We start from the raw sequence: 26,756 nt of genomic DNA on the forward strand, positions 1-26,756 counted from the left end.
GTGACTTACCTTCCCCAGCTTTCGAGGCGCCCAGCTCCAAGTCATCCCGTGTGCCACTGTGGGTGTTGAGATAGGTAGCAGGGACCCAACCCTGCTCCTCTGCAGTGCTGACAAACCACCAACCTGTGAAAACAGACACAGGCTGAAAATCACCAGGACAATGCAGAGTGTACCAAAGCACAGTGTGCACTGTAGGTTATGCAATCCACTGTACGTCATACAGAGCATAACACGATAAGATTTGTTGACATTTTTTACAGATGAATCTGGCCCCGTGATAGGGCCCACCCTCACCTTGCGATAAAAAAAGGAAAACAGAAATTCTCCACAAAGACGGATGAAAGTGAACACAGATGACACACTGGCTTATATCTCCCGTCAAAATCACTAGTATCACTTGCATCTTTGTTGAGCCATTGAGCCCTGATTTGACAAAATCTATAACTATGACAAATGCCAAGAACATCAGAGGGAACACCACCTGGCTGCAGCTCGACAAGGTCTTAGTCAACTTGGGTTTCATCAGGATCCGTCATGATTTCAGTGGGCAGGTCCTTGCTGAAGTGCTGTTTCTAGCCAAAATATCCATTTGCAATGTCGCAGTTAATTTGACTTGGTTCCTCTTAGTATGACGGCATTGCTCTGACAACTTTTTTTTTGGACAAATGCCAAAGCTGGAAAGATGTACATACATAGTACACTTCAATAATCTGATCCAAATAAAGTGAGTGGGGTAAAGAGACCCATTGTGTGCAATGAGGTGTGCTTTATAGGACCATGTGGCAAATGCAAAGCACAAATGTACACTAATCAGAACATTTTAACTTGTGCTAAATCAGTTCCACAAAAAGTCACCCCACATATGTGGTTGACAAAGCTGGCACAAAAACTGTCCTGTGGGGTATGCCGCACATATGCTATTTGTTGTGGTAACGGGAATACAATATGGCTGACAGCTGTCTGGACAAGCCATAAAGAGGATAGGGGTGTTCCATCACACTTTCACAGCTGGTCCAAACATCCAGTGTACATTTTCCTACAGAAATGGTGAGTAATGAGGTAATTTAGTTGGACGCAAAAAGAAGCTGAACGTAGTATGACACACTGGAACAGAAAGAAGACAAATTACCTATTTAATGATATGGCAAAGGATAAGGCAGTAATATATATATATATATATATATATATATATATATATATATATATATATATAAACAGTAACAAGCGATTCCTATATATTAGGATGTAATGATTCATCTGAATTGAGTGAAATATATTGTTTTGCAGTCATGAATTAAAATGAGATAAGTTGTAATTAAAGGCTGCTACAATTTCATTAGAAGAGGTTAATACTGGTGTTTGAGCGACAGAAAAGAACACAGTATTTTATTACGGTATGTTAGATTTGTTTTATGTGGAGAAATGATTTTGTAGTCAGATAGACTTTAAAAAATTTCAAAGAGAAAACGTTTCTTTCACACCTGCTGGATCATGGCATCTTATCTCTTAGCAAAAACAAAAGAAGAGTGGAGATGCAAACCAGGACAAAACTGAACAATTTCTCAGCCTGCTGTTATAGATAGACATTGAGGCTGTTACTACAATTTATTGATTTCTGAAAGAATTATGATTTGGTTTTAGGTTCCTTTCTCAGGCAGTGTTACACTGTGTGGTTTCAGAAAAAAACAACTGATAATTGTGTAATCTTGGCAATCTTAAAATTCTGATGACTAACATGACTGAATTTGTTCACCAAATGTGTCTGGAAACTATAATCATTAGATATGGAGATCCAGCTGAGAGATCAAATTATGTTCTCAGTGGAGGAAATAATAAAGAAAATCATGGCAGGCTTTTTTTGCAGCTACACATGCAATCTCTGTGAGTCATATGCTGAATGATTTATTCAATTGATGAACTTGCTCAGTGAAACGACAGTGATGCATAGCGTTAGGGTGGGTCCACAGAGGAGGATGCTGTTAGTGCCTGGCTCTGAGCAACATGCTGGCTGTGGCTCAGGTACGTAACAAGCCATGCAATGCACTCAGTCTTTGCACCAAAGCTGTGGCTTGAACAAAACCTCATGCCAATAAATCAGACGAAAACAAAATGGTGTCCACAATATTGAGGACTGAAAATACAGACTTTTTTCCACCCACAGTGGGACAACAAAAGCTTTGTAAAGCATTAATTAGACTGATAAATGAGTTAATTATACCAACATTTTACTGGCTGTATATCTCAATGAGTCAGTGAAAACTTCTAAATAAATCGGATGAGTTGTGTTTTAATGACCAGCAAAGGGCAACATCAACTACATTAATGGCACATTAAATTAAGCTGTCCATTATAAATAAAGGTCAGCTTGGCAGGAGTAAAAAGACCTCCATCAGCTCAATAAATAAAAAACATACAGTTGCAATTTGACATTTTCACACCGACATGCCGAGTCGGAAGAAATGTCATTCTCACCTCAGCATACCGACACTTGTAAAAATGTAAGCAAATATATTAATAAGTTGTGGGAATGTAGTTAAATAAAGAGCACTTTGCTGTAAGTCTGAAAATACGTAGGCTGCAAAGACACACTGCCACTTAAAAAGGCCTAAGTAAATATATGCTGTTATTGATGGCTATAGCTGCCTTGCCTGTATTTCTCAGCCATCCTCCCATATGGCAGGTGCTTAGGCTGAGTTCACTGAACCTCAAGAGAAGCAATAAAAAATCTTTTAAAACACACACACACACATTACGCAAGTGGCGATTTCCTGGCCATTGCAGGTTTATGTCAGACAGGTTGCAATTATAAAAAATGAAGTAAGAAAACACTTCTAAAAGAGAAACCTGCATCATGTCTTTCATCACATGCATTTATTCACAGAGCAACTGCAACTGAATCCTGCACATAACCAGCTCCATACATCGATGTATACTGGCAACATAAAATCTAAACTTTGAAACCATAACCTCATGCAATCTATAGAACATGTTTAGGGCTTCAGATTTCAAAACCCATCTATATTTGACTAAGTAATCATTTGTACATTCTTTATGATGACACAACACTTAAACTGAGGAAATTATTCAAAAAAAACAACACTGTTTTTTGGGTCACTTGTTGTCAAAACAGTCATTTTTCTGTAAGTTCAAAGTTTAAATACTGTGAGGTGAATGAATGCAGTTGTGGATTTGGCTGCTGGAAGGCGAAGTGGTAGATAATGAAAATAAGATTAGGAGAAGAACATGTTCTCACTTCCTTGTTTCCGGATGGCGGGGATTATATGTACAGATGTCAGAGGGGAAAAGCTGAAAGAAGAATACCGTACGTTTGAAAATAGGTGTGTGAGTGTGTGTTTGGACGAGTACAAAGAGAAAGCGATTAGTCTATATCACAACCTGCTTTTCGCCATATCTGCCTACTTTGCTATCCACGTTAGGGAAAGTTTAAAATCTTGGAAAGCTGCTGCAGAGTTTAACCACAAAGGAAAAAAAGAACACAGCCAAATACCGACTGGCAATGCACTTTGCTAAACACTGTTCAACATTAAGATTATAGCTGCTTAGTCAACATCCTAAGACAATCCCAAAGCTTTTTCTGACATGTTTGAACATAGTTTAGTTTCGTAAACTTCACGGTTCTGGGCTTAGACAATAGCTAAATCCACAAAGATGTCATATAACACCAATTCACCGTAGCATCATGACCACAGACATAAAACTTAAATGTCACAGCCTCCAAAAGGAAGAAAATCAAAACGGTTTGTCTTGAAAACATTGTTGAATTATGACATCATAAAAAGTGGATGTCGTAAACAGAGGTGAAGGCAAGATGTAACCAAGTTCATGCCTCCGCAGCCTGCTGTGAGTTGCACAACTCTGGTCGTATCAAGTTAAGAGCCTGCTCGATTCCAATACTTCTGTTTAAAAAAAAGAACATTTTGATGCAGCATAATTTAGATCCAAATTTGATGCAAAATGTTTACGTTTTTGGTGAAAATGCTCATTAGTAAGCACCAACTCATCTGGACCTTTGTTGGTGAGCTAGCAACTGGTCCTAGCAAGACAATAGTCCCTTAAAATAGCAAATGGAGCGGATTAAAAGATTCAAACTAACATGTTAACTTGTAAGCTTTAGAGGTGCTTATAGGTGCATCTTGTGACTGTTGGACAGAGCCAGGCTAGCTGTTTCCTACTGTTTCCAGGCTTTGTGCTAAGCTAAGCTAACCAACGGCTGGTCGTAGCTTCATATTGAAGAGTGGTATAAACCTTCTCACCTGACGCTGCACCAGAAAGTGAACAGGGAAACTTACAAAAATCTCATACTATATAGAATAAAATACTGAGCGATATTACTGTGGCAAGAAAGGAATACTTTTATGGAGTTGTCCTCATAGTCTAACTTAACTTAACTTGATATTCTACCCCTGTAAGTGCCGATATAGTGGACAGACATACTAAGAGTGAGCAACATGTCTCTCATACAGTATCAGCCATCTGCAAACTCTATCAGCTTTTGGACCCCGGCTTCATTTTTACTGTAATCAACAACAGACTCTCAGTTGCAACAAGACACTGGATTTATCACATTTGGGGGTTTTCCAAAGGTGAATGGATGATCTATGAACCAAAACCGCAATCTACGTATACAATAAATCACCTAAGTAATGGCATACATAACATAGTGTGACATTGCAATGCTCTTTAATGTCTTACTCATCCCTGCAAATAAATCATTGAGACAAATAGATGTCAATAGAACTGTGCTGAGGTGTTTTGGGGAGAAATTCTGTTACTCTGTAATATTCACAAAGAATATCTACACATCTAGCATGAATATGAGAACCAAAGAATCAGCAGCACAAGGAGGCTTTTTTTTTCCACGACCTGAAACGATGAGGAATGCAGTGGCTCAGCAATCCTGCAGATATCTGACACCACTGTTGAGAAGAAGGAAACCCTGTTCATTTCCAGCTTCTGTGTTCATTAACAGTGGATTCAGTATCAAAGCACAAGGGGGAAGGTATCCAGCCCAATATACAAACATTTCCAGTTTTCATAAAACACTGGGTTTCAATTACCTGGGTGGCTGTGGTACGAGGCGGGGGAGCCAAAAATGGCACAACACAACTTTCAAGAGCTGATGTTGACCTAAGGAACAACCTTCTCTCCCTCCCAGACTCTGAAAGGATCCCCTCATGGTCTGAACTAAGCTATGGCCTCCAGCTTGTGTGCTCTGTAGGCTCCACTGATTTGGAGACACAGCCGTCCTTGAGGGTCGGACAGACCACCCCTTAAAATACTGGTATAAGTCGATGGTCAATTGCTGAGTGAAAGACAGAGGCACCAAAGTCCGATTTCTGTACTCTATATTTGTGCTCTTAAATACTGTTATCACTCCTGTTTTTCATCTCTGCCGGAATTGCTTTTTGAAAAGATGCAGGAATATAAAGTAGCAGAAGCCTATTTCAAAATACAGTTACAAACCTCCCATTTGAGTTTCCATATCTAAAAATACAGGATAAGGTTGATTTCTTGAGACGACCATTAGTGCTTCCTATGGTAAGCTGAAAGAATGCGGTAGATGGGGATTACTATGAGTGGATAATGTGTCTTCCGTCTGTTGCTGCAAATTCTGCTTAAAAAAGACATTTTACACTTGGCAAAGTTGTCTGTATCATGTCTTTGGTGGTTCGCTGACAAGAATTATAGTCTTTTTCCTCTTTTATACAAGGAAACATGTTCTTGCTGAAACTGCACATACCAAACCTGGAAACTGAGGGTTTGAGCACAAGCAGTGCTAGAATCTCAACACTGACCTTGCCTTCAATCTTCCTGAGTATCAGAGACATAAAATGTGGAACCACCAGTATGTATGCAATTTAGTTCAATTTCAAACGTGCAGCTGTCATTGATACATGCAGCTGTCACCCTTGCAGGAACCATTGATGCAAAAATCTGCAAAATAAGTTCAGTTGTCTCATTAACTACCTGAAAAATATGGCAATGCACCTTTTGGTGATGGTAATATTGAGATACAGAGGAAAGTCAGCTAGTTAATCGAGTGAATTATATTATGTGCAGCTGAATATGTGGACCGAGGAACAGGTCTCAGATAAAACAATGAATACTGCGGACTTTAAGGATATACTAAGTTAACATCTTCACCAAGGTCATGTCTTCCTTGTTTGTTTTTGTCTGCTGCTCAAACAAGAGTCAACCGCTTTGCTAGATGCTCTATGAGGCTGCACTTAGTTACAGTGGTACTTTCAGCTCGCTGCTAGCATAGATAAAAATAATAAAAAATAAGTAAAATAATTTGCTTATTAATCCAGTAGGTATGTGTGTACCTGTGTTGCTGTTTGCTTTTTTTTTGCATTGACAGACGCAATGCCTTGAAAATGTGCATAGATAACTTTATATATTACAGGAATAGTCCTTTTCAGTAGTTCTGTGCTCTCGGAGTATACTCAAAACATCTGCCTCTCTGAATGTGGAGATCTCGCTGAACTGTGCTCTGAGATCATTTTGCTTTTAACCTGAACGCAGAGAGCTGAGACATTTACTGTAATGGGTACTTTTTTTTCCATGTAAAGGTAGAGAAGACATCCTGCACATCTATCATTCCACGCTGAGGACCAGACCTGCATAATCTGCCAGGATTTGATTCCAGCAGTCTCTTTGGGCTTTCAGCCAGAAAGTCAATCATCACCTGCAGGAAGCCGCCATTACCTTCCAGCTACTCTACGGCTGACATTTGTCAAACTTAAAATCATTAGGGTTTGTGAAGACAAAAGGGCAATTTCATACAGATACAATTACTGTGAAAATTCAGGCTCTTCCTGAAACTTCACTCACGCCGCCCTGCTTAAGTAATCTGGGTGGAGCAGTAGAGATATTATACATACTGTACTGGCGGAGCCTGAGGCACTGTCGGATGTGTGCTGGCCACTCAAAAACAGACATGTATTCCTGGAGTTGATTTGGCAGATTGTAATTCATAGAGGCTGATCTAGACTTGGAATGGCGACAAGTTAAACCCTGAGTGGTCCACAGAAAGAGATTTGACTGGGCACAATATGCCTAACGCTGCACTTGAGGTGTAGGCAAACAAGCTGGAAATTATTATTTTTGTCCTCCATACTCCCTGATGGAGCAAAGTTCAAACCCCTGAATACAGAGCACTTGAACTGACCAACAACGCTGCTAGCTTAGCTTTGGTTAACATCTCTCCAATATAGTGTAAACTGAGGAGGCATCCTGGAGGATCCATTAAGCCATTATAATGAACCAACTTCTCTGAACCACTAACTTTGGCAGGAAATGGCTTTTTCCATTTTCTCCCCGAGTTTCTCATTGCACTACTCTCTCCTCCGGAGCCAGCATCTCCCACTGGCAAACTCTCATAAAACAACCAAATAAAATAGCTGCAGAGGGATTAAGGACAGAATAAAAAAAATATTTTTTTACAATATTGAATTGTAACTTCTGTAACATTTGCTGCTTGAGATTAAGCCATATTTTTCCTGAAAAATTGAATGGTACTACTGAACATCAAGCAAACATTGGCCTACTCTGTTGATCATCCGCATATTGCACTAAGTTTAAACCCAACAATGAAAAAACAATACAAAGTACTGAATCAACTGAAACAAAGGCCAAGACACAAACTGTATCGTCAAGACACTGCAATGGAAAACATTGCCTTGGCTCTGAACAGCAGGCTGGAAAAGTAGAGAAAGCTGAGCTCTCTTAGAGGTCTGACCTAGATTCAGAGCCCTGTCAAAAGCATATATTATCTAATCCAAGGTAAGGAAAAGTTGATAACTGCACTGGGCAGCAGTCACAGCCAAAGTCTATGGTACAGTAGCTTTAACAGTAGGACTTCTGTAGAAGGACTGGGGTGAATGGCTAAAATAATACATCGCTGCAGTTTTCCATTTATAAAGTAGACATGTCCCAGGCCTGTTCTCTCATACCATCACACCTTTGTGTAAAAAAAAAAAAAACGTCCAAAACCAGACAGACACACAATGCTGATTACTTGGCAATATGGCAGTTATTGTCTACTCACCGGATCAAAAGACTGCAGGGGGAACACAAGCCAGTTTAAATGTTATTGGCTTTAAAGGAAAACATGTAACTATAGCTGAAGTCTAAAAACCTGTTATCATTACAAATGTAATCGACACCTTTTAGTGCCTGTAATGCAGCATATACTACTTAGCTGTGTAATACACAGATCAAGCTGTCAGAAACTATTACAGGGTTTTGTATTTATCCTGAAAGGAAATGGATGCTAAATCAAATGAGGTCTGAAATCTTCTTAGCACACACCTGGTCTTGTTAGTATTGGCAAAAAGGATATGGAGTGATGTCACCCTGCCAAATGGAGCAGATTTAGGCAAGGTCCAGTGCAGGAGGTGTTGAGATTTCAGTTAAATGCTAGCTGTGCTGTTGGAAACAGTCTAGCGAGTTGCAGGGGTTGGGGGCTCTATTTACTTCAGATCTCTGTGAAAGTGTCCGTCAGTGTGTAATAAAACTGTCAAATAGCCTTAGGGGGTGTTTTAAGGAGTCTGGAGTCTACTGTTTTGCATTTGAGAAACTCTGTGAAAAAAACAACTACAGATGAATGAATGGGCTTAAGTAAGAGTGGCAACATAATATAGTCTTAGACCCGGCCTAGAGGATGAAACAAAGCAATAATAACATGGGAACTAAGCTACGGTAATAACACGGAAGCCTGGAAATCATAACCATTGGAGTACATGAGTTTCACATTCTGCATGGATCATCAACACACACATCAAGCATTGTAGCTTTGCACAGTGGTTAGGTGAAATACAAAAGTGAAGCAGTCTCTACTTAACAGCACAGGACTATGCAGTTCAACTTCATGGGGGAAAGCTCTCATATAAGGCCCCCTGATAAAAGGACTTCAAGGTGTTGGAGGATCCGCCTCATTGTGGCTCCCCATTGGGTTGAAATCCTACTGGAGCAGTGAGTGAAAATAAATACATGAACCCGAAGGCAGAACATGTGATACTTCAAAGCAATCTCGCTCTACAGACCCTCTTCCTTGAGGCCAGTGTGGCATGGCGTTTCACTCACACCCGTCATGAAACCCAAGTCCAATTGCTTTCCTGGTCACCGTTTCCTCCGTCCCCATCCGCCCGCTGAAGCACACATGAGTCCTATTACTGTTTTACTGTCTCAGCACACTGAATTACTCAACATTAAAGCTGAACGTCAGACCCTGTTACTGGCCCTATCCCTCTCTGATCACTCTTGTGCTTCATATGGCAAATTTTCCTTTAAAATAAAAGCTATTAATCCACCCAAATTAAATGCAAGTTCCGCATTACAGCATTGTGCTTCACGTCATCATGCTACTAATTCATTCAATATTAAATAGTGTCAAACTGAGTCGCATTTTCTAAAACATAAGCTTTGTCCTGTTTGCAAGCTCTTTCCAGAGGTTAAACAGCTGACTAAGGACTCTCTACAGCTGGCATTTGAAAATCCAGCATGTCTTGCTGGCTTTTCATTTAAGTGAGGTGCAATAATTAATATGAGTCTGGAAGACATTCCTCTTGCTAGAGGCAACATTCTGGCCCCGAGCCTAAACCAACAGTGGGAAAAAACAGGGCTGACTGGAGGCCAAAGTGAGCCTCCAGATGGGGCTAAGTAACAGCTAGCTGTGGACAAAGGAGGTGAGAGGGTAGAGTTAGGGAAAAGGGCAGCATGTTTGAGGAACTATGGACTTTGTTCGCGTCTGAAATGCACACAACATGCATGCTGCCTTTTCCGGCTCAACATGTCTTTGTCTAGCTTTTGTTTTGATTACTCACCACTCTCGCTCTTTTCAATGACGTCGACCACCTCGCCTGCTTGAAGGCTGATTTCGGCAGGCTCTTGTTTCTCGTAACTGGCCACCACCACATACTGTTCCAGGAGCATGGGATCCGAAGCATCCAGACCTGGGGTTGATGGGAAAAAACATGCTGTCAGCCAGCTGCCAGCCATAGGTCCACGAGAACGACTGTTGGGCACTTGTTGTGCCATAGGCCACTTTGTCTGTAGAGCTCAGCCAATCACAATATTCACAGGGCTCAGTACATCTTCCTGAGAGTCTAGCCATAGAGCTGCATCCCCCTCCAGCCCAACAACGAGGGCAATGGAGATGCTGAAAGTCTAGGAGAGGGATCTCCCTCCAAAAAGTCAAGGATCAAGCAGTCAAGCGCAGAGAATCCATTCTGTGTTACTGAAGGGGCCTCATCCTGATAGTCCGACGAAGCTGGGCCGGGTCAGTAGATGCCGGTAGTCACATTAACACAGTGGAGAGAGCAGCAGCACTGCGAAAGCAGGAGTAGCTGTGGAAGTGATAGAAAAGTGAGCTAAAGCCAGCTGAGGACAGGATAGTAGAGTGGGAGAAAGAAATGGTTTCCCCTGGAAAATAAACCATCTGCTTAAAAGCCTCCTTCTCCTCAGTTGGGGTTGGAGCTGAAGGAAGAGTAGGGGGTTGTGAACGCCAATCATAAGAGTCGGCACTAGAGGCCTTAAATAGAACCAGATGAAGGGGCTGGAGCTGTGCTCCGAGGGATGGCCCTCTGACTCAATGAAACACTAGAGCTCTCACTACAGCGTGCAACTCAGCCAATGGAAATCTTCCTTTCTGTACTTCACAGAGTTAACCATATAAACACCAGCAGGGAATTTCTTCACAGTTTGTGCCTGCTTTCCTAACTTGGTCTCGTCCACGACATAACCAGAGTTTGATTAATATAACAAACTCCAGCAATAATAACCATTGCGGTCACTCTAACTAACTCTGTGAATGCCCTGGTAAAGTCAGAAACATGTGATTGTATTTGTTAACACATATAAAAGGTCTGCTCAACATTACAAACATCTACAACATGTTTTGTTCGACATCAGTAAGGCTGCATCAACGGAGCCCGCCTGACGCCTTAATCGTGAAGAATCTTTAAAACAAGCATAGCTGAATGACCTAAAGCAGATCTAACAAGAGTCAGCTGGAATCCAGACACAACCACAGCTGACATTCAGTTCACACATTAACAAGAGCTTCAGCTGACCGCTGAGTTCAAAGCTCCAGACAGAGGGAGCTACTGTCTGCACACTTTCGATTATATCTGTTTACACTAATAACGCTGCTAGATACACAATTTACTTTTATGGTGTGTTTGAACCACAGTAAAAGATCTAAAACCGCAGTAGAGATGGCGATTGCCATGTATGGTCACATGCTGCATTACTAAACTTAAAACTAAGCAATATGTGTGCTCTTGAATCACAAAATGAACACATATTTCAAGCAAAATATTTTTTTTGCCATTTGTCAAAATATGGGGAGCAAAAACTATTGTTTAGTTATGAGAATGGAAAAAAAAATAGTTCAGTGCAATAGATGGAAGGTTTGAGGCTTAGATAAGGAATGATTGAGGCGAATTGGATTAAGCTGTCATTTCTACAAAGAGCTGACCTGGCGACAATCTTTCAGACTGAAGATTCTCTCTCAGGATAATATTTTGCAGTCAAGTTGGGAACACAATTTAAATGTCAAGGCGCTCATAACTTATGAAGATGAACGCGGCACCATTAACATCTCAAATGCTGAAGCTGCCAAAAGGTTTGACACTGGATTACTGTGGTTGGGCTGTGGTTTATGTCACTTCATGTTATTTGTGCAAGATGTTTTGTCAAACCACAAAGTTGGGTGTAGAAACACTGGAAAGAACATATTACTTAAATATGGGGTATTGCCTTCTTGTTCTTCTCAGTGTAAAATGACAGCAGTTACTTTAGTTACCGCAAATATTTGTTTTGACACTATTATTGGAAACGTGTGGTTAAGTGGTTTGTTTCAATTAACACTGATCAATAAAAATGACATCTCAACAAGGACATAAGACGACTGATTCAAATGTTCTAAAAAAATTTACACTTTATTACAATTTTTATTAGTACCTGGAATTTACTGTCAGTAGTTATTGCTATGTCATTTCAGTTTCATCTAGGATGTCTGTGCTTTTTTTTTTCTCACTTTATTACATTTTTAAAAGCGTTTTTTTTTTAGATATCACACATTTTGTTTGCAGGAGTTTTGCAAATTTGACATTTTTTCTTGACCGTACAGATTTATTAAGATTAATTATTAAAAAATCCTATTTAAACCACACACATCGCCACCCTGAATATTGTCTTAAAACACACACACACACACACACACACACACACACACACAGCAACGATATAATTTCCATACAGATGGACACAGATGGACGTAAAACTCAGCAGGTCATGAACTTAAAAAAACATGACCTGTGTAAAAGTATGTGAATGGAGGTATGTACTACACACCGTTAACAACTGCAGTGAGAGAACTGTAAATCTGAGAGGTGAGGTGATTAAAGACCTTCTTTGCAAAGTAGATATATGCCTGAAAAAAACCCTAATATTTCAGCCTCATTTTGGAAATTAAATGTTTTGCAACAGCAAGAAAACAGAGCCAGAACAAAGGAACATATTTGACAAAAATGAAAGGGAGTCATGGACAGGAAAGGTTTAATTTAAAATGAACTGTGTAAAGAGAGCTATAAAATAAATAGTCTAAAATGAGCTGAATAAATGACTGTGTACAAATCAAGGGGACAATGACATGTATTAGGCCAGTAAAGTTACAATACTTTCATCAGTGGCAAATTTGGAAAAAATGATATTTAGGATTTAACTAAAAACAGTTCTTGAAAAAATTCGCATGAATACTATTGGCAAATGAGCTAGGGTACGAATAGTTCAAAGTAATAGATAAATGGTTGAAAAGTCCAGTGTGTGCGATTCCAAGTGAAAGTTATACGAACACAATTTTAGCCAAAACAACTTTTACGTTGATATTTCAATTGTACGATACAAATACTGTAAAATTGAGTTTACTATATCAACTAAACATGGAACATGATGCTGTTGAAGGGGCACTTGAGTTTAACTGATAGGGCTGTTGGGGTACATATGATAAACAGAGGTTAATAGCTAATAGTGTGTGTGTGTTTGTGTGAGCTTGTGTGTGTAGTGATACACTATGTGTGGATTCACAATGTAGATCTTGTGTATTCATGACCTCTGAAAATAAAAGTATTTTCTTCTTGGCTTCCATCAGATAGCCCTATTAGCACTCTCTGTGTTTATATCTCTCCTCAGTAAGATTTATACATGCACTTCCTGCTCCCACCCTTGCACTCCCAGACGTCCTAACTCCATCCAACCCCCACCCCAGCTCACCCATCATCAGCTCCATCCAAAGATGATGACAGTTAGGAACTTTGCAATAATTCATCACCAAGAGGAGGAAACTAGGGAGTCACGTCTACCCATTTAAACCAAGGAATTTTTCTTTGTGAGAGATTTTTCAGGATTAGGCATTTTGGTTGATAGCATATTTGGCACTGGCTTTTATGTCTTAGTGCCATATTTTGAACTCTGGGGTAATGTATTTGCAGAACTGGTTTCAGAGCAGTACAATTTGGCTAAGTGCAATGCTTTTGTTTGGCTCCTCAGCAGCAGATGTGCAGTTGGATAAGAAAAGGACACTGCACTGCTGTTCAATGTAGTACAGATGTACTCATGTCATTGAATCAGTATGTGGCCCTGGGGGAAAAGGGGCAGACCACAAACAAATAGGATAGAAACTTTCAGCAAAATCATCTGACAGCCTTTGCAAGACTTTGAAAAAACGTTGAATATCTTAATTACATTTACTTCATCTGGTCAGTATTTTAGGTCTCGAAAAAAGTGTTTATGTCATAAAAATCCAAATAAAAAAGTACTACAAAAGTTGCATTAACAATAAAGCCACTTTTAAATAAAGCCAAGGTTGTGGAACATATAAAACCTACCAGTGTGCATATATTACAGTTGGTTGTGTGTATAAAACAGGAACACACTCCACAACTCTATTATAGGTAAGAAAATCCACAGGGTACCTGTGACTTCATTATTTACCATTAAACTGGATATTGCAGATATAGATTGTTTCCAAAAAGTCTGGAATCGGAGGTAAACTGCTGATAAAGCTGTTCTCCAATCCACCAAATCATTATGTTTTCCAGGCGAAAATATGGTGCCTTTAACTCTGGACAACTAGTATGTGAAGCCAAAGCAAACATCAAAGAACAACGTAAATTATATCTTTGACTGGCCCTCAACAAAATTAAAGAATACTTATATAAACAAACATGTCTGATCTTATTTATTGCAGAACATTTTTCTGGCTTCAACATGGTGTTTTGAGCAAAAAGCTTAAGTGCTGCCTCCAGGGTGGGAGTCCACTGTGACAAATGGTCACTTATCAGAAACAGAGAGGCCTGTATTGGATCTGCTCGCTGCTGGCGGGGGAGGAGCTTCGACCCAGCAGAGTTAAGTTGTAACTTCACAGGGGAAAACACATCTTTACGCTGATGTTACAGCTGTGTCCATAACATTAACATCCATATCTATATTCATTTTAATTATATTTAAAAAGGTGTCAGATTTCTATTTAAATCTGGTTCAACCCACAAAATAATGATTTGGGCTACTGTGAGAAACATTGTACAAGACTGGGGGCTGTTCTGCTGAAATAGTGTTCAGTGTGTACGGTTGTTGAAGTGATTTGGAAGTGCTCATTCGCCTTAATGATTTCCTTATCCATCTGCAAATGCAAACAAACACACAGTCCTCTTGACCCAACCCACCATATAACTTGAGAACATATTAACCCCTTTGCTCCCAACAAGCATGCATACAGCCAAATGCTGTATCTACACCCCCACACCTCCACACACACACACACACACACACACACACACACACACACACACACACACACACACACACACACACACAGACCCCCAGAGACCCACAGCTCAAATAAAGACAGCAAGTCTGCACACATAAACATGCTCCTTCACTCCTTCAGTCCGTGCGCAACACTGAAATGGTTTCCACTTGCCACGTGAACCTCCTCTCTTCTCCAGCAGCTTTTCACATGCACTGAACCCCCTGGACACTCAGCTTCTTTTTCCCTCCACTTTTTAGACTTAGAACCGTCTTCTGCTCATCTCACTTTCTTTTTGAATAAGATTATCATTGATGATTTAAAGATGACCTGAATCTCCTGAATTTCAACACCCCTTTAAATAAGCAGCAGTCAATCCTAAAATTGGAGTTGATTTGATTCAGATTGTTTTCTTTTACCTATGAAACCTTTCCCCTGCTCTTTCTCCCCTGTGTGTGAATACATTATTATGTATTTCATCACCATGGTATCTTGTCGAAAGATGTTTCCTTTAGGGTTTGTTTATGGCAGCATGTCTTTTCATCAGTCCCAGTTATCTGACAGTGATTAATACAGACGAAACCCCGATATCGGCAGTCGATCCTGACAACTCCATTATGTGTTGCCAGCTGATAGTATGTCTTTCTTTGAAACTTTTGTAGATAACGGCTTGGCTACACTGCTGAGTCAATAATGCAAACTGCTTCAACCTCACACTGTGGGAAGTCACAGTTTGAAGACAATAAATTAGATATGGGCCAGAATCTTACTGAAAACATATGAGAGCTGAAATCCCTTAGTATACACATATTTTCCCTTTTTAATTCCTTTTTTTCCCCCCCACTTATCTCCATCAATGATCAGTCCTAGAACAAAGAAAAATCACAGATGAATAAAGAAAAACAATTATGCTTTTGCCAATATCATCATGACTACAAAGCAGATAGTGAGTACTGGGAGTGTGTCAATCGAAGACATTCATCTGATTTCTTCTGCTTGCCAGTTAAACAGAGTTCTTAGTCAAGCCTCGACCACTTGCAGTTTTGTGGTAAAAGGCTACATTCTCCTGTTTAGTTGCAGGGGCTCAGTAAACTCTTATGGAGACCTGCACCATGTAATTATGGAAACCATAAGCTGCAGCTGCAGCACAAATTCACCACAGATTCACTGCACTTTATCTTCTGTCCTGCTGTAAAGGAGAGAGATCAATCTTCCAGCTGCGTTAACCACTAATGTCCAGCAAGGGGACTATCGTGAAGGTTTAGAGATCAAGTATGGAGGCTGTACACTACATGCTCCATGTTGACTGTGAATAGTAAATCATCATGAGCACCAGATATTAAGTGTATTATTATTGTTTCCATTGGTCGACTTGATCCCGTTGAATGATTTAATGTAAGCATGAATGCATTTACATCTTAGAAACTAAATGGGGAATCACATATTTACGATCAGACAGAATAAAACAGCTGCAACTGTGAACGCAAACGTCAGGCATTATATGACAAACCTTGCAGGCAGCAGATATGAATTATAACTGGAAACCAATCTAATATCTTGCACAGAGTGAATGTAGGTTACTTGACACACACACAGCTGAAATAAGACAATTTTTCCATTTCGCTATGTCGCAGGAATTCTGTGTTGCGTAAAGCCGCAATACCATGGAACATATAATGAAATTAGGTTGGGGTCTTATTTCGTTTGGTGGCAACTCCGGCTTGGTTTTTCCTCAGAGTGCATCGCCCACAGAAAAATGTACTTACAGGTCATTTACAGAGACTTTCATTGCCCAGCTATGTCATAAATAACTGCGGCAGATTGCAGGAAGGATGGCCACAGCAACATTGCATCTGATTGCATGGCTAGTGTGTAATTTAGTAAATCATGTGGGTATTCCGAGACTGCAAGCATGCAAGTGCACGTGCACATAAATACACAACACTCGCACAGCTGTTCACTAAACGCCTCTCATGCCTTTCCTGCTGCCTCCTACGCCTGTATCCCCCTGCTCAGCTGAGTCACTCGGCCTTTAAGTCTTCCTTGCTCTCTCTCACATACAAACATGAAGCCAACAGCCAACCCTGGCAGAGCAAACTTAGATGCACAAACAGGTGGTTTCTCCCACCAAAAATGGTCTTCTTAACCGGTTCGTTTTTAAGTGTGCCAAAATGCCATTACTCGGACCTCATAGTGAGGTCTTGAAAATATTTTCAATTGACCGCCATGTGTGATGATGAAACTTTTCATTTGAGAAGCTGGAGCCAAATATATGTTGATAACTGATTAGTTTTCTGTTGATCAGCGTCGATTAATCAAGTAATTGCGGCAGCTCCTTTCCAAACATTGTTCTTCCTTGTCAAAACCAGGTGACAAAACCTGGTACATCAATGCAACGTGACATATTTGGGTGAGTTATGCTAGCAGTGGCCAATGTAGCGTCAATGTGCTAGCCTCAAGCAGAGATGAGGAGCAGACTACTGATGTCCCACATATAATCATTCATTTTCAAATCACAAAATCATTCAAGTAACCAGTAAATACAATGAATAACACACAATACAAGCGGATGGAGCATTGAATAACCATAACACAGATTCTTCTGGCCAAGCAAAGTACAATGATTTCAGATTCTTACCTGATTTACGTTTGCCGGAGCCTCCGCAGTCTCTGGAAAGGAAGCAACACCAGAGGAGCATAGTGAGTATGAGTGTGTGTGTGTGTGTGCGTGTGTGCAAGAGAGGTCAGAGCATGAATATGACTTGATCAATCTAGTGACTGGTTAGAGTGGAATCTCTGCCTGGGACCATCTGAATGTGGTTGGCACACAAGTACCAGCCAAACCCTTGTTGAGAATGCACGCAGAACTTGACCCACTACCAGAGGGAGGGAGACAGGGCGGGATACGACATACAGTGTGGGTGTGTGGGGATGACTACAGTAAGTGTGTCAAGGACTGTAACAAAACAAATCAGAGTATACTTTGCATGTATATGCATTTGTTGAAATGGCAGAAGATGGCCTATATGAAGGCCATGCAGCTGCCTATATTCAACAGAGCAGCTTTTATTTACTTGACAGTATCATATCCCGTTGATGAGTCCCATTCATGTTTAGATGTGAACGCGCCTTTCTGTTCCAAAGCCTGGACTGTCACAAAACACTGAAAGGATGAGCACTAGTGTCAATGAACCCTCTCAGTGCTTTCACACTCTTTAGAGTCACAGAGCATCAACTTGTAACCGACTCTGACTGTGTGAGCGTTTACTGCACACGCCTGTGTGGTCCTCTTTTTGGTTCCGTTTATTGTCATTCAGACTGGGACAGGTTATTTGCATAACTGTGAACCCGTTACTGCTGTTGGATCTATTCAGCCAGAGAAAATATTGACTATAATATTTTAGTTTGACAGAAATTAGCAATTGAAAGTAACAAAAAAAAACAAGCAATGAATACAAAGAACAGATGATGAATTTGAATCCCTTCATTAAAGTGTTGTGAGTTTAATTTGAATCTGCATGCTTTTTTTCCTCTAATGCACTTACACGAGTGATGATACTTTGCATAATTACCTAATCCTGTTCGATACGAATTTGTTATACAATGGAAATGCATAAACATTTCAAAACGGGCCAACATTTCAGAATCTAGGTTTCAGCGTGGTTCGTAGCCTGTTGGCTGACTGCACGTCCTCGTTTAGTTAATTGAGCTACAGAGAGAGCACACTGAGGAGAAGCTGAGGTTTGACGCAGATGGGAACAGACACCTGGCTCTCTGAAGAGGCCAGCAGCAGGACTGGAGCCATGGTCAGTTATGGATATGAGTAAATGTTTGGATAAGCCTTGTCCAACATTCGCCAGGTTACAGCTTGTTAATTAACTCTCTGTGTTGCATTGGTTCCAGTTTACTAGAACAAGTTGAATTGTAACTGTATTGTAATTTCTGATATATTCCTCAAGCTGTTTGTTATTGAGGAGAATAATAACAAATGAAAAGGATCATATTTGTTCAAAGCCAAGCAACACTTCTTGTGTGAAATAAACCATGTTTTTTTCACCAATAACTGTATTCCTCTGTTACTTAAGATAAAGTCATTTTTGGCACAAGGCTTCGATGCTTCCAGATGTGTGAACAAGTTATGAGATATTTCCAATCACACATATAATGGCTTACAGCTCAGTTCAGCGTCATTATTTGCTCAATTTGAAATAAAACAACAATAAAAATGTGATTATGACACTTTAAAAAATGTTTATATTCGATCTTAAAGTAATGTTCATACAGTGGAAATGAATTTCATAACCTCTATATATTAAATATGCATGCCGAGCCAACATAAATAGGTTTGTAGTTTATTGAAAAAAGATCATAGTTTAAGGAGATGACGCCCATAGTATCACAAACAACACATACACACACACACACACACACACACATCACACATCACACACACATCACACTGTGAGTAGTTCACTGATTCTTTTCAGAATGAAAACGCAAGCTGAGTGATTTCTATGTGAAAACTTTGGGATAAATTATAGTAGTATGTCGTAGGTTTTGGGAATGGCCCCAAATACTGTTCACATGAAGTTCACATTAATTGTAATGCATGTTAAACATATTTATAGTATATCATGAAGTGTTTGTTTGGTCAAAATCTGGTAGGGAGATGAAACTGAGGGAAGCACTATGCTTTAGAGGGTTGGGGAGAAACGATGGGGATAAAGTGGATGCTTGACCTGCCCTGCTAGCTTGTGACCCTTAGCACAGAGCTGGAATAATATTCTTCCCAGGAGGAGACTGAGCCCACTATTTTGGCTCTGCGCACTTTCTTTCTATCACCAGCAAAATGTAATAAATGAAGGGAAGGTAAGGAGACCAAAAATATGTCTCAATACTTTTACAGGCTTAACCTTTAGCTCACCAATAGTCACAGGAGTTAGAGATAGTCTTCACAGTTGTGGTTTCATTACATACACACCCATGCCAGGAGATGCATGGGCTGAACACGTCATTAAAAGTCAGAGCCCACGAGAGCCCATTCTAAGCTTGAGTTGAGAATAACCATCTGTTTGCACATAACTGTAGCTCACTCTTTGTAGGTGGGCCTATTAGAAATGGAATGTGTGAGACATCAGTCCATTGCTAACATGTCTCAGCCAAGTCAAAAGACTGCCTGCTTCATGTATACATTACACAGACAGTTGACCCAAGATTAACCTCTGTAGGAGTGACCTCCAGCTTTGGGGAAAATAGGTCAATGTCATAGAACAGAAAATCATTATGATTATGACAAGAGGTCTGATTTGCACACAAAAATGGTTTAGTATGTGTTTTTTGTGCGTATATAAGACATGTAGTTATGTAGCTCCTCACAAAAGAACCCACAGAATCTCCTTGCAGAGTAAACATGTGCATGCAGGTTTAACTCCCCAGTAAAGCTTGATCATGATTTTAGTTAGTATGCTCAGGAAGGACAGTCCAGGAAGTACTGATATTTTATGGGGGGCTTAGGAAAGGTATATTTCCTTCTTTGAGTCAAGATCTTCAGTTCACAAAGTAACAAATGAGGCCTCCCATCAACATGTCAGCAAAACATAAACAGATGAATAAATGGTGTGTTTTAACCTGAGATTTTATTGTACGAAAAGTAAAATGGTATATAAAATGGAGATGATGAATATATTAACAGATATTATTCATAAATATGCTTTTGTCCTTGACCTGGTTGCTGGCCTCAGATCAGCAGATGGTCTCCAGACGCTACGCTGTGGCTGCACAATGTAAATAGTTAGGACGGATCAAATGCAGAGGACAAATTTACCTATGGGGACTGTTATCTTTTACCACTCTAAAAATATAGTACAAAGCCACAGCTACCAAGTCACATTGCAGTAAAATATATTCATCAGCGAACAAGCAACACATGGGCTGTGATTGACGGCATATATTATCTCAACAAAAACATCTAAACAAGGTAAAAATCACCTTAGCTTATTGCAAAAAACTGGATAATTGTCAAACCAGCATGAAAAAATGACTGTTGACTTCAAATGTATTTGATAATACTGTAATTTAATCTAGCTACTCACCTTTAAAAAAGGATATCTAAAATCTTTGCATGTGCTCTTCTTCACAGTAAATTATGGTGCCAATGTGAACACCGGGATGTGAGAGGATTTGTAAGAAATGAATGGAAGACGTGTTGCTATTATCCAAATTTAATTTGAATATTATTCTTAATTCGTCAACAAGTTTAATAAAAAATTCACTTTTCTTAAAAAATATTCAATTTAGTATTTAAGCATTTCAGTTGTAGACAATCATTTGTGTGAAACATATTCAGTTGAATGCTTTTGATACTGATGTTTGATGATACTAACGTAGACATTTTAACAACTCCACAATCAGTACAGTGGCATACACAGTATCTTTGGTATAAAGTTCACAAAGCAACACACTATTTATTGATTTATCAATGTAAATCAAAAAAGGCCAATCAAACATTAAAAATAGTGCAAAACATTTTCTTTTCCAATTACTATGAACAACTACTCAGCCATTTATCAGCACAAACACACACAACCTCAGCCTCATATCAGCAGTGTGATAATGTCATTCATCAAAAGTTGAGAGGAACAGCTGACAATGTTGCCGGCTTATTACACGGCTCCCTCTTGTGATGGAGGTGATGACATCCATTTTTTAATAAATTATTTCATTAAATCCGTGCTGTGCCATCTTTTGACCACTAGATGGCAGTAGCAGACGAGGGCTTGACTAACAACATTGCCTCGCTGCTTCTGCAAATAGTGGCAGAAATACCAGTCAAAAGTACCTGAATCGTGTTTTATAATGGACAAAATATTACCAGTGTGATTTGCCTCATTATTAAATCACAGTAATTGTCAGAGAGACGTATTGGTTGACTTTTTTTTTACAGCCTGTAAAATGTATCAATATCAAAGAAGAAGAAAAGCTATTTTTATTAATGCCGTTTTCTAATTATTTACAACAATATATTTTCCTTCTTTTGCAATTTTTGTTTTTGTTTTAAATGACAATAAATATGCATTGGAATAATATGGCATCACAAGATCAAATTTGTTTGTGATATTGTGCCATTTTTCTTTTTTAAATTGTCCAGATCCTCAGGAGTGAACCGAGCGCTTGGGTGGCATGGCTTTTAGACCTCAACGTCTCAATTTAAATTGAGATCCTCCGAGACTGGAGGAGGATCGTGCTTTGAAGTGGGATTAACATGAATGTGCGGTTGGGGTTAAAGGTGGTGGGCCTGGTGGTAGTGGAGAGAGCACTTAAGAGGTTACCACACTTTTACCCTTGAGTGTGTTGGGAAGTTTATAAAGAAAAAAGTTACAATTTCAGAAAAATACTATCACAGACATACTTGTTCGTAAACCAAAAGGAAAGAATAGCATTTAAATTGAAAATAATCTAGCAGCCAGTCTGCAATTACTCCCACTCTGACTTTAAAGTGAGGATGACGAATGACTAGCATGAGAGTCTTATCTGTGCAGAGACTTGAACTCAGCTGCACTCCCATGACACCACTGATCCTTACGCAGTTGTTTTAGGGATAGGGTGTCACCTCCCAGAAACCATTATTAATAAAAAAAAACCAGTGCCTTTCAACCAGCATCCATTAATCATCCCTGAGACACAGTCTCAGGATCAAGGTGTGTCAGTGCTATCCCAACTGCTGAACTACACTGTAGCCAGTGTTTACAACCCGCCAAAGGGCAATGTTTGGTATCGAACAGTTCATTTAATGAGATGAACCTAATGCTCAAGAATAACGTAAGATATTTTAAGGGTGCAGTCATAGTTACTCACTCTGTGGGAGGGTTGAGGTCCTCTGAGTTGGTCTCAAAGAACGTAAGGACCTCCTCACTTTGGGAAATGAGGGAGGGAAGCTTCATCAGAGCCTGTAGGGGGAGAAGGGAGGGAGAAAGCTACTAGTTGCAACAACAACACATCTTTAAAAGATTGCAGGTTTTGTTAAAAGTACTGGAGTTTGGTGTGAGTGGCAATGAGTAACCAGTTTATGACACTGACTCATTGTACAATCAGATGAGAAGACTAGGCGGAGATGTGAAGGGTGTGGAGGGGAAGGAAAAAGGCTCTGAGTCCAAAGGGAGGGTTTAAACAAAGTAAAATACACAGAGGTGATATTGTATAACAACCGCCTGTCTCAGCTGCATAGGCTTTCAAAATTAGATACTACAGCCCACTGCACCTGAATCAGAGAAGACACCCTTAATGGAATAATATTAAAATGAAATCTTTAAGCTTCTTGTTTTCACAGCACATGTCACTTTGTTCCTGTAAATTAAAAATGCTGCCATACTTGGCAACGCCCTTAGCCCACTTTTCTATCTCCAACCTAATGAATATACGGTGGTCAGGTAGCCATCTGCACTCACTAATACACTTTAAGTCTGCTGATTCACTCTTATTCTTTGTATTCTGTCTTACCCCTGTGTGCCCCCATGTCCCTTGTTTCCTTTTTAGGCTGCGTATTTACATTGGTGACAGGAAATGACCAGTGCAGATAGAGCCTTTGCTTTCCTGTTGATGCTGGTGGGGGGAGATAAATGTTGAGACCTGCCTCTAAAATATTGTGAAAAATGTTCAGGGTGTGTAGAGAATTGATATGGATAAAATACTCTTCCGACCAATATGTAAACCAACGATAAGTAGTAAACATCTACTGTCCGAACTGTTTACAGCAATGTGATACTAAATAGGACATTATGAGACATACAGCCTTTGTCTTACTTTGCAGTAATTATCAAGGTGCTTTAGTCTTTTGACGGCCACATCTCTGATGTGACTTCGGCGAAACAAGACTTTACCTGAGGAAAAACAGAGCACTGTCAGCTGAACATACACATTCAAGAACATACAGAAGTAAAACCACCAAAATTTAAGATTATCAAAAGTACTTTTTAGTAACACTTTATAATAACTGCACAATACTTAACTTACAAATGGTGAATCCATCATTTCTAAAGTGTGGATAAATGCCTTATGAATTATGAATTAAGTGCTTACTCATAGTTAACTAATGCTTCATAGTGTGCAGTTATTTTAAAGTGTTAACATACAAACATACAAAAAACACCACGTCATTGGAGTTCCATCCTAAATATATGTATGTGCGTGTGTGGATATGTGTATACACAGTAGATATACAGACACACATACATATATATATATATATATATATATATTGTTGTTGTAGTTGTGCATGCTATTTGATATGTGTCAGGGAATACAGTTCACCTCGTGTTGGGCTTACAGAGAGATCTTAACAGCACTGATCGGACAACAGGACGTCTTCAGTGCTCTCCTCTGCTCTGGCCCACAATTAATTTATTACATTAGACAAATCCATCTCTGCTAGACTCCGACTACCATGGAAAACCACAAATGGATTTAGCTTTGGTGGAGTATGGCAGTTAATCAAAGAAATAAGGAACAATGACATGACTTAGAAATCTCTGTCATGAAATTTAATTAAAGATTTTACTTGCATCATGTTTGTATCTTTGTCAGGTCGAAATGTTTGAGCAGCAGAAACCGTGCATATATATCAAGCACGTTTATTTTCTTTGCTATGTTTATAGGTCCAGGGTGTAGATCATCGGTGTCAAACTCAAGGTTACGTCATTATATGTGGCCTGCGACAGCTCAAAGGCATGTGATCGACTTAAAATTAAATTCTATGCCGCTTTACGGTGTACAGTGACCATAGACTACATCTCCCACAATGCATTTTGATTTTGGTTTCCTGCAAATGAATCGCATCCAACCGCAAGAAAGCAGTGTTTCCATACGCATTTTAACGAGAGACAAGTGATTAAGTTGAAGGAGATCGACAAATAATCCCAAAATTTCCAAGAAGAGAAAGATTAACGCAGAGGGAAGGCCATTTAAGAAGCTCGGAAAGCAATAACAAAACGGATAAACCGGTAAGTCTTTTGTGTTATGAGGCGGAGTCGTCGTGCCCCAGACCACACCTGTCACACATGACAAAAAAAGCTTTGAACCAAGTGAATGTAATAACGTGCGTTTGATCTTTGTCTATATTTTCTTTTCTTTTTTTTAAGTTTGATCTTTATGTAGGGTTAAGTCCGGGGTCGGCAACCTAAAAATGTTGAAAGAGCCATATTGGACCAAAACAACAAAGAACAAATCTGTCTGGAGCCGCAAAAAAATTAAAAGCCTTATATAAGCTTCATAATGAAGGCAACACATGCACTAAGTGTCTATATTAGCCTACTATCAACATGACTAAGTAGACTACAAATACACAGAGCTGCCAACTTTTCAACAAACCTTGCGGTGAGATTTTTTTCTCGTGAGGGACGAGAAATACGCGCCGCCAAACGGCTGTGTGCCGGGAGGGCGTGACTTAAAACCAACATGAGTGACAGTCACGTTCAATGCGTGACACTTGGGAGCCCGGTACCTCAGTCTCTCTGCTCCTCTCTACAGGCGGTGCCCCCAGTCGCGCGACTGTTTGTTTGGGGTAAACAGGATGTCTATGAAGCAAATAGATTTTCAGATGCGCTCCTTAGCGCCATCTATAGTCGAACCAACGCGCCGTGAGATATTGGTTGTGTGGCGTGTGAGCGTGTGAAAACATGAAAAAGCGTGTGTCACACGGCTTAACCGTGAGAATTGGTGTCTCTGAATACATGAGCATTCATGATTCAATGTTTATTTTCCCTGCAGCGCATCATGGAGCAACCCTGTCTCCTACAAATTACTTTACCCCAGAATAGCATCTTCAATTACTTTGAGGTGTATAAGTAACGTATGCGTATTACAAATACGTTGATTATACACGTATTTTAGTTTCATTGTACATTACGAATACGTTTAAAATCGTGTGTTTGTGTTATTGTTTTCTTTCTTTCCCGCTGAATTTAAGCATATTAGAATTACTAAAATCTGCGGAGGAAAAGAAAAGGGGCAGTGTGAGGCCGGTAACGGGGCCGGTCTGAGGACCGCTTGGCTGCCGCTGTGAGGCCGATAACGGGGCCGAAGGTGCCGGTAACGGCCGGCGTCGCACCGGGTCCGGTCTTCTTAAAGTCGGGTTGTTTGTGAATGCAGCCCAAAGCGGGTGATAACTCCACTGGGTGCAGTGAACTATTGCAGTGAACTCAACTTCTCATTACAAAGCTAACAGGCAGGCAATGAAAGCAAATGATTTGGTCCAAGAACTGTTGAATTCTCTGTTCTCCTTAGCTAACTTTCTCTTTGTCCCTTTGGGATCCATGGCCCATCACACATCTGCAGGTTTGATTGCGACACCGTGGCACCCTGGCACCGTGCCAAGCTGAAAGAAACGTGTGTCGCAGGCTATGACGCAAATCTTCGTTGACAGAAGTGTTGAAATTGTATATTTTTCTCCACATTTTTACAGCATTGGAAAATGTTAAGAATATTTGTCCTCCTACAGAAACCATGTTAAAACAAAACATATATTTTTTCCCCGCATCTTTTTCCATTTTCATACATTTTTTAAAAAGCTCCAGTGAGCCATTAGGGCGGCGCTAAAGAGCCACATGTGGCTCTAGAGCGGGTTAAGTAATGTGGGTTTCTGAATGGATTTATTTGCTTACTTATTTTTTATATTTATATAAATGCATGTCCAATATTTTTAAACTTAAATAAACAATAATCAAATGCAAAGATAGTTATTTAACAATATGTTAGTGAGTACTTTATACAGTGTTACAGTTACAACCGGCACTTTGAGGGCAACCATAATGCCGATTGAGTAACGTGCAAGATCCAAGATTTGGAGCATCCTAATTGCCTCTCAACAGCTTTCTTATTACTTTATGTGTACGGCAGTTTAGTGAATACATTTAAAATTGATGTAGGGATA

The 26,756-nt window shown here is 39.8% G+C and overlaps 1 protein-coding gene across 2 annotated transcripts in view; it reads right to left on the bottom strand.

Moving 5' to 3' along the window:
- Positions 1–26,756, bottom strand: part of LOC137780147 (SH3 and PX domain-containing protein 2A-like) — a 58,779-nt gene that overhangs the window by 9,957 nt on the left and 22,066 nt on the right. For both annotated transcript variants that reach the window (XM_068568521.1, XM_068568520.1), the window contains exons 4-8: positions 23,633–23,709; positions 22,688–22,779; positions 17,472–17,503; positions 9,849–9,977; positions 10–123 (exon numbers count right to left, since the gene is read on the bottom strand). In XM_068568521.1, coding sequence (XP_068424622.1) covers positions 10–123; positions 9,849–9,977; positions 17,472–17,503; positions 22,688–22,779; positions 23,633–23,709 — 444 coding nt within the window. The remainder of the gene's footprint in view (positions 1–9; positions 124–9,848; positions 9,978–17,471; positions 17,504–22,687; positions 22,780–23,632; positions 23,710–26,756) is intronic.

Source organism: Clinocottus analis, unplaced genomic scaffold, assembly GCF_023055335.1.
Source record: "Clinocottus analis isolate CAN_PGR_092001 unplaced genomic scaffold, fCliAna1.0.p SCAF_8, whole genome shotgun sequence".
In the NCBI taxonomy this organism is placed as follows: Eukaryota; Metazoa; Chordata; class Actinopteri; order Perciformes; family Cottidae; genus Clinocottus; species Clinocottus analis.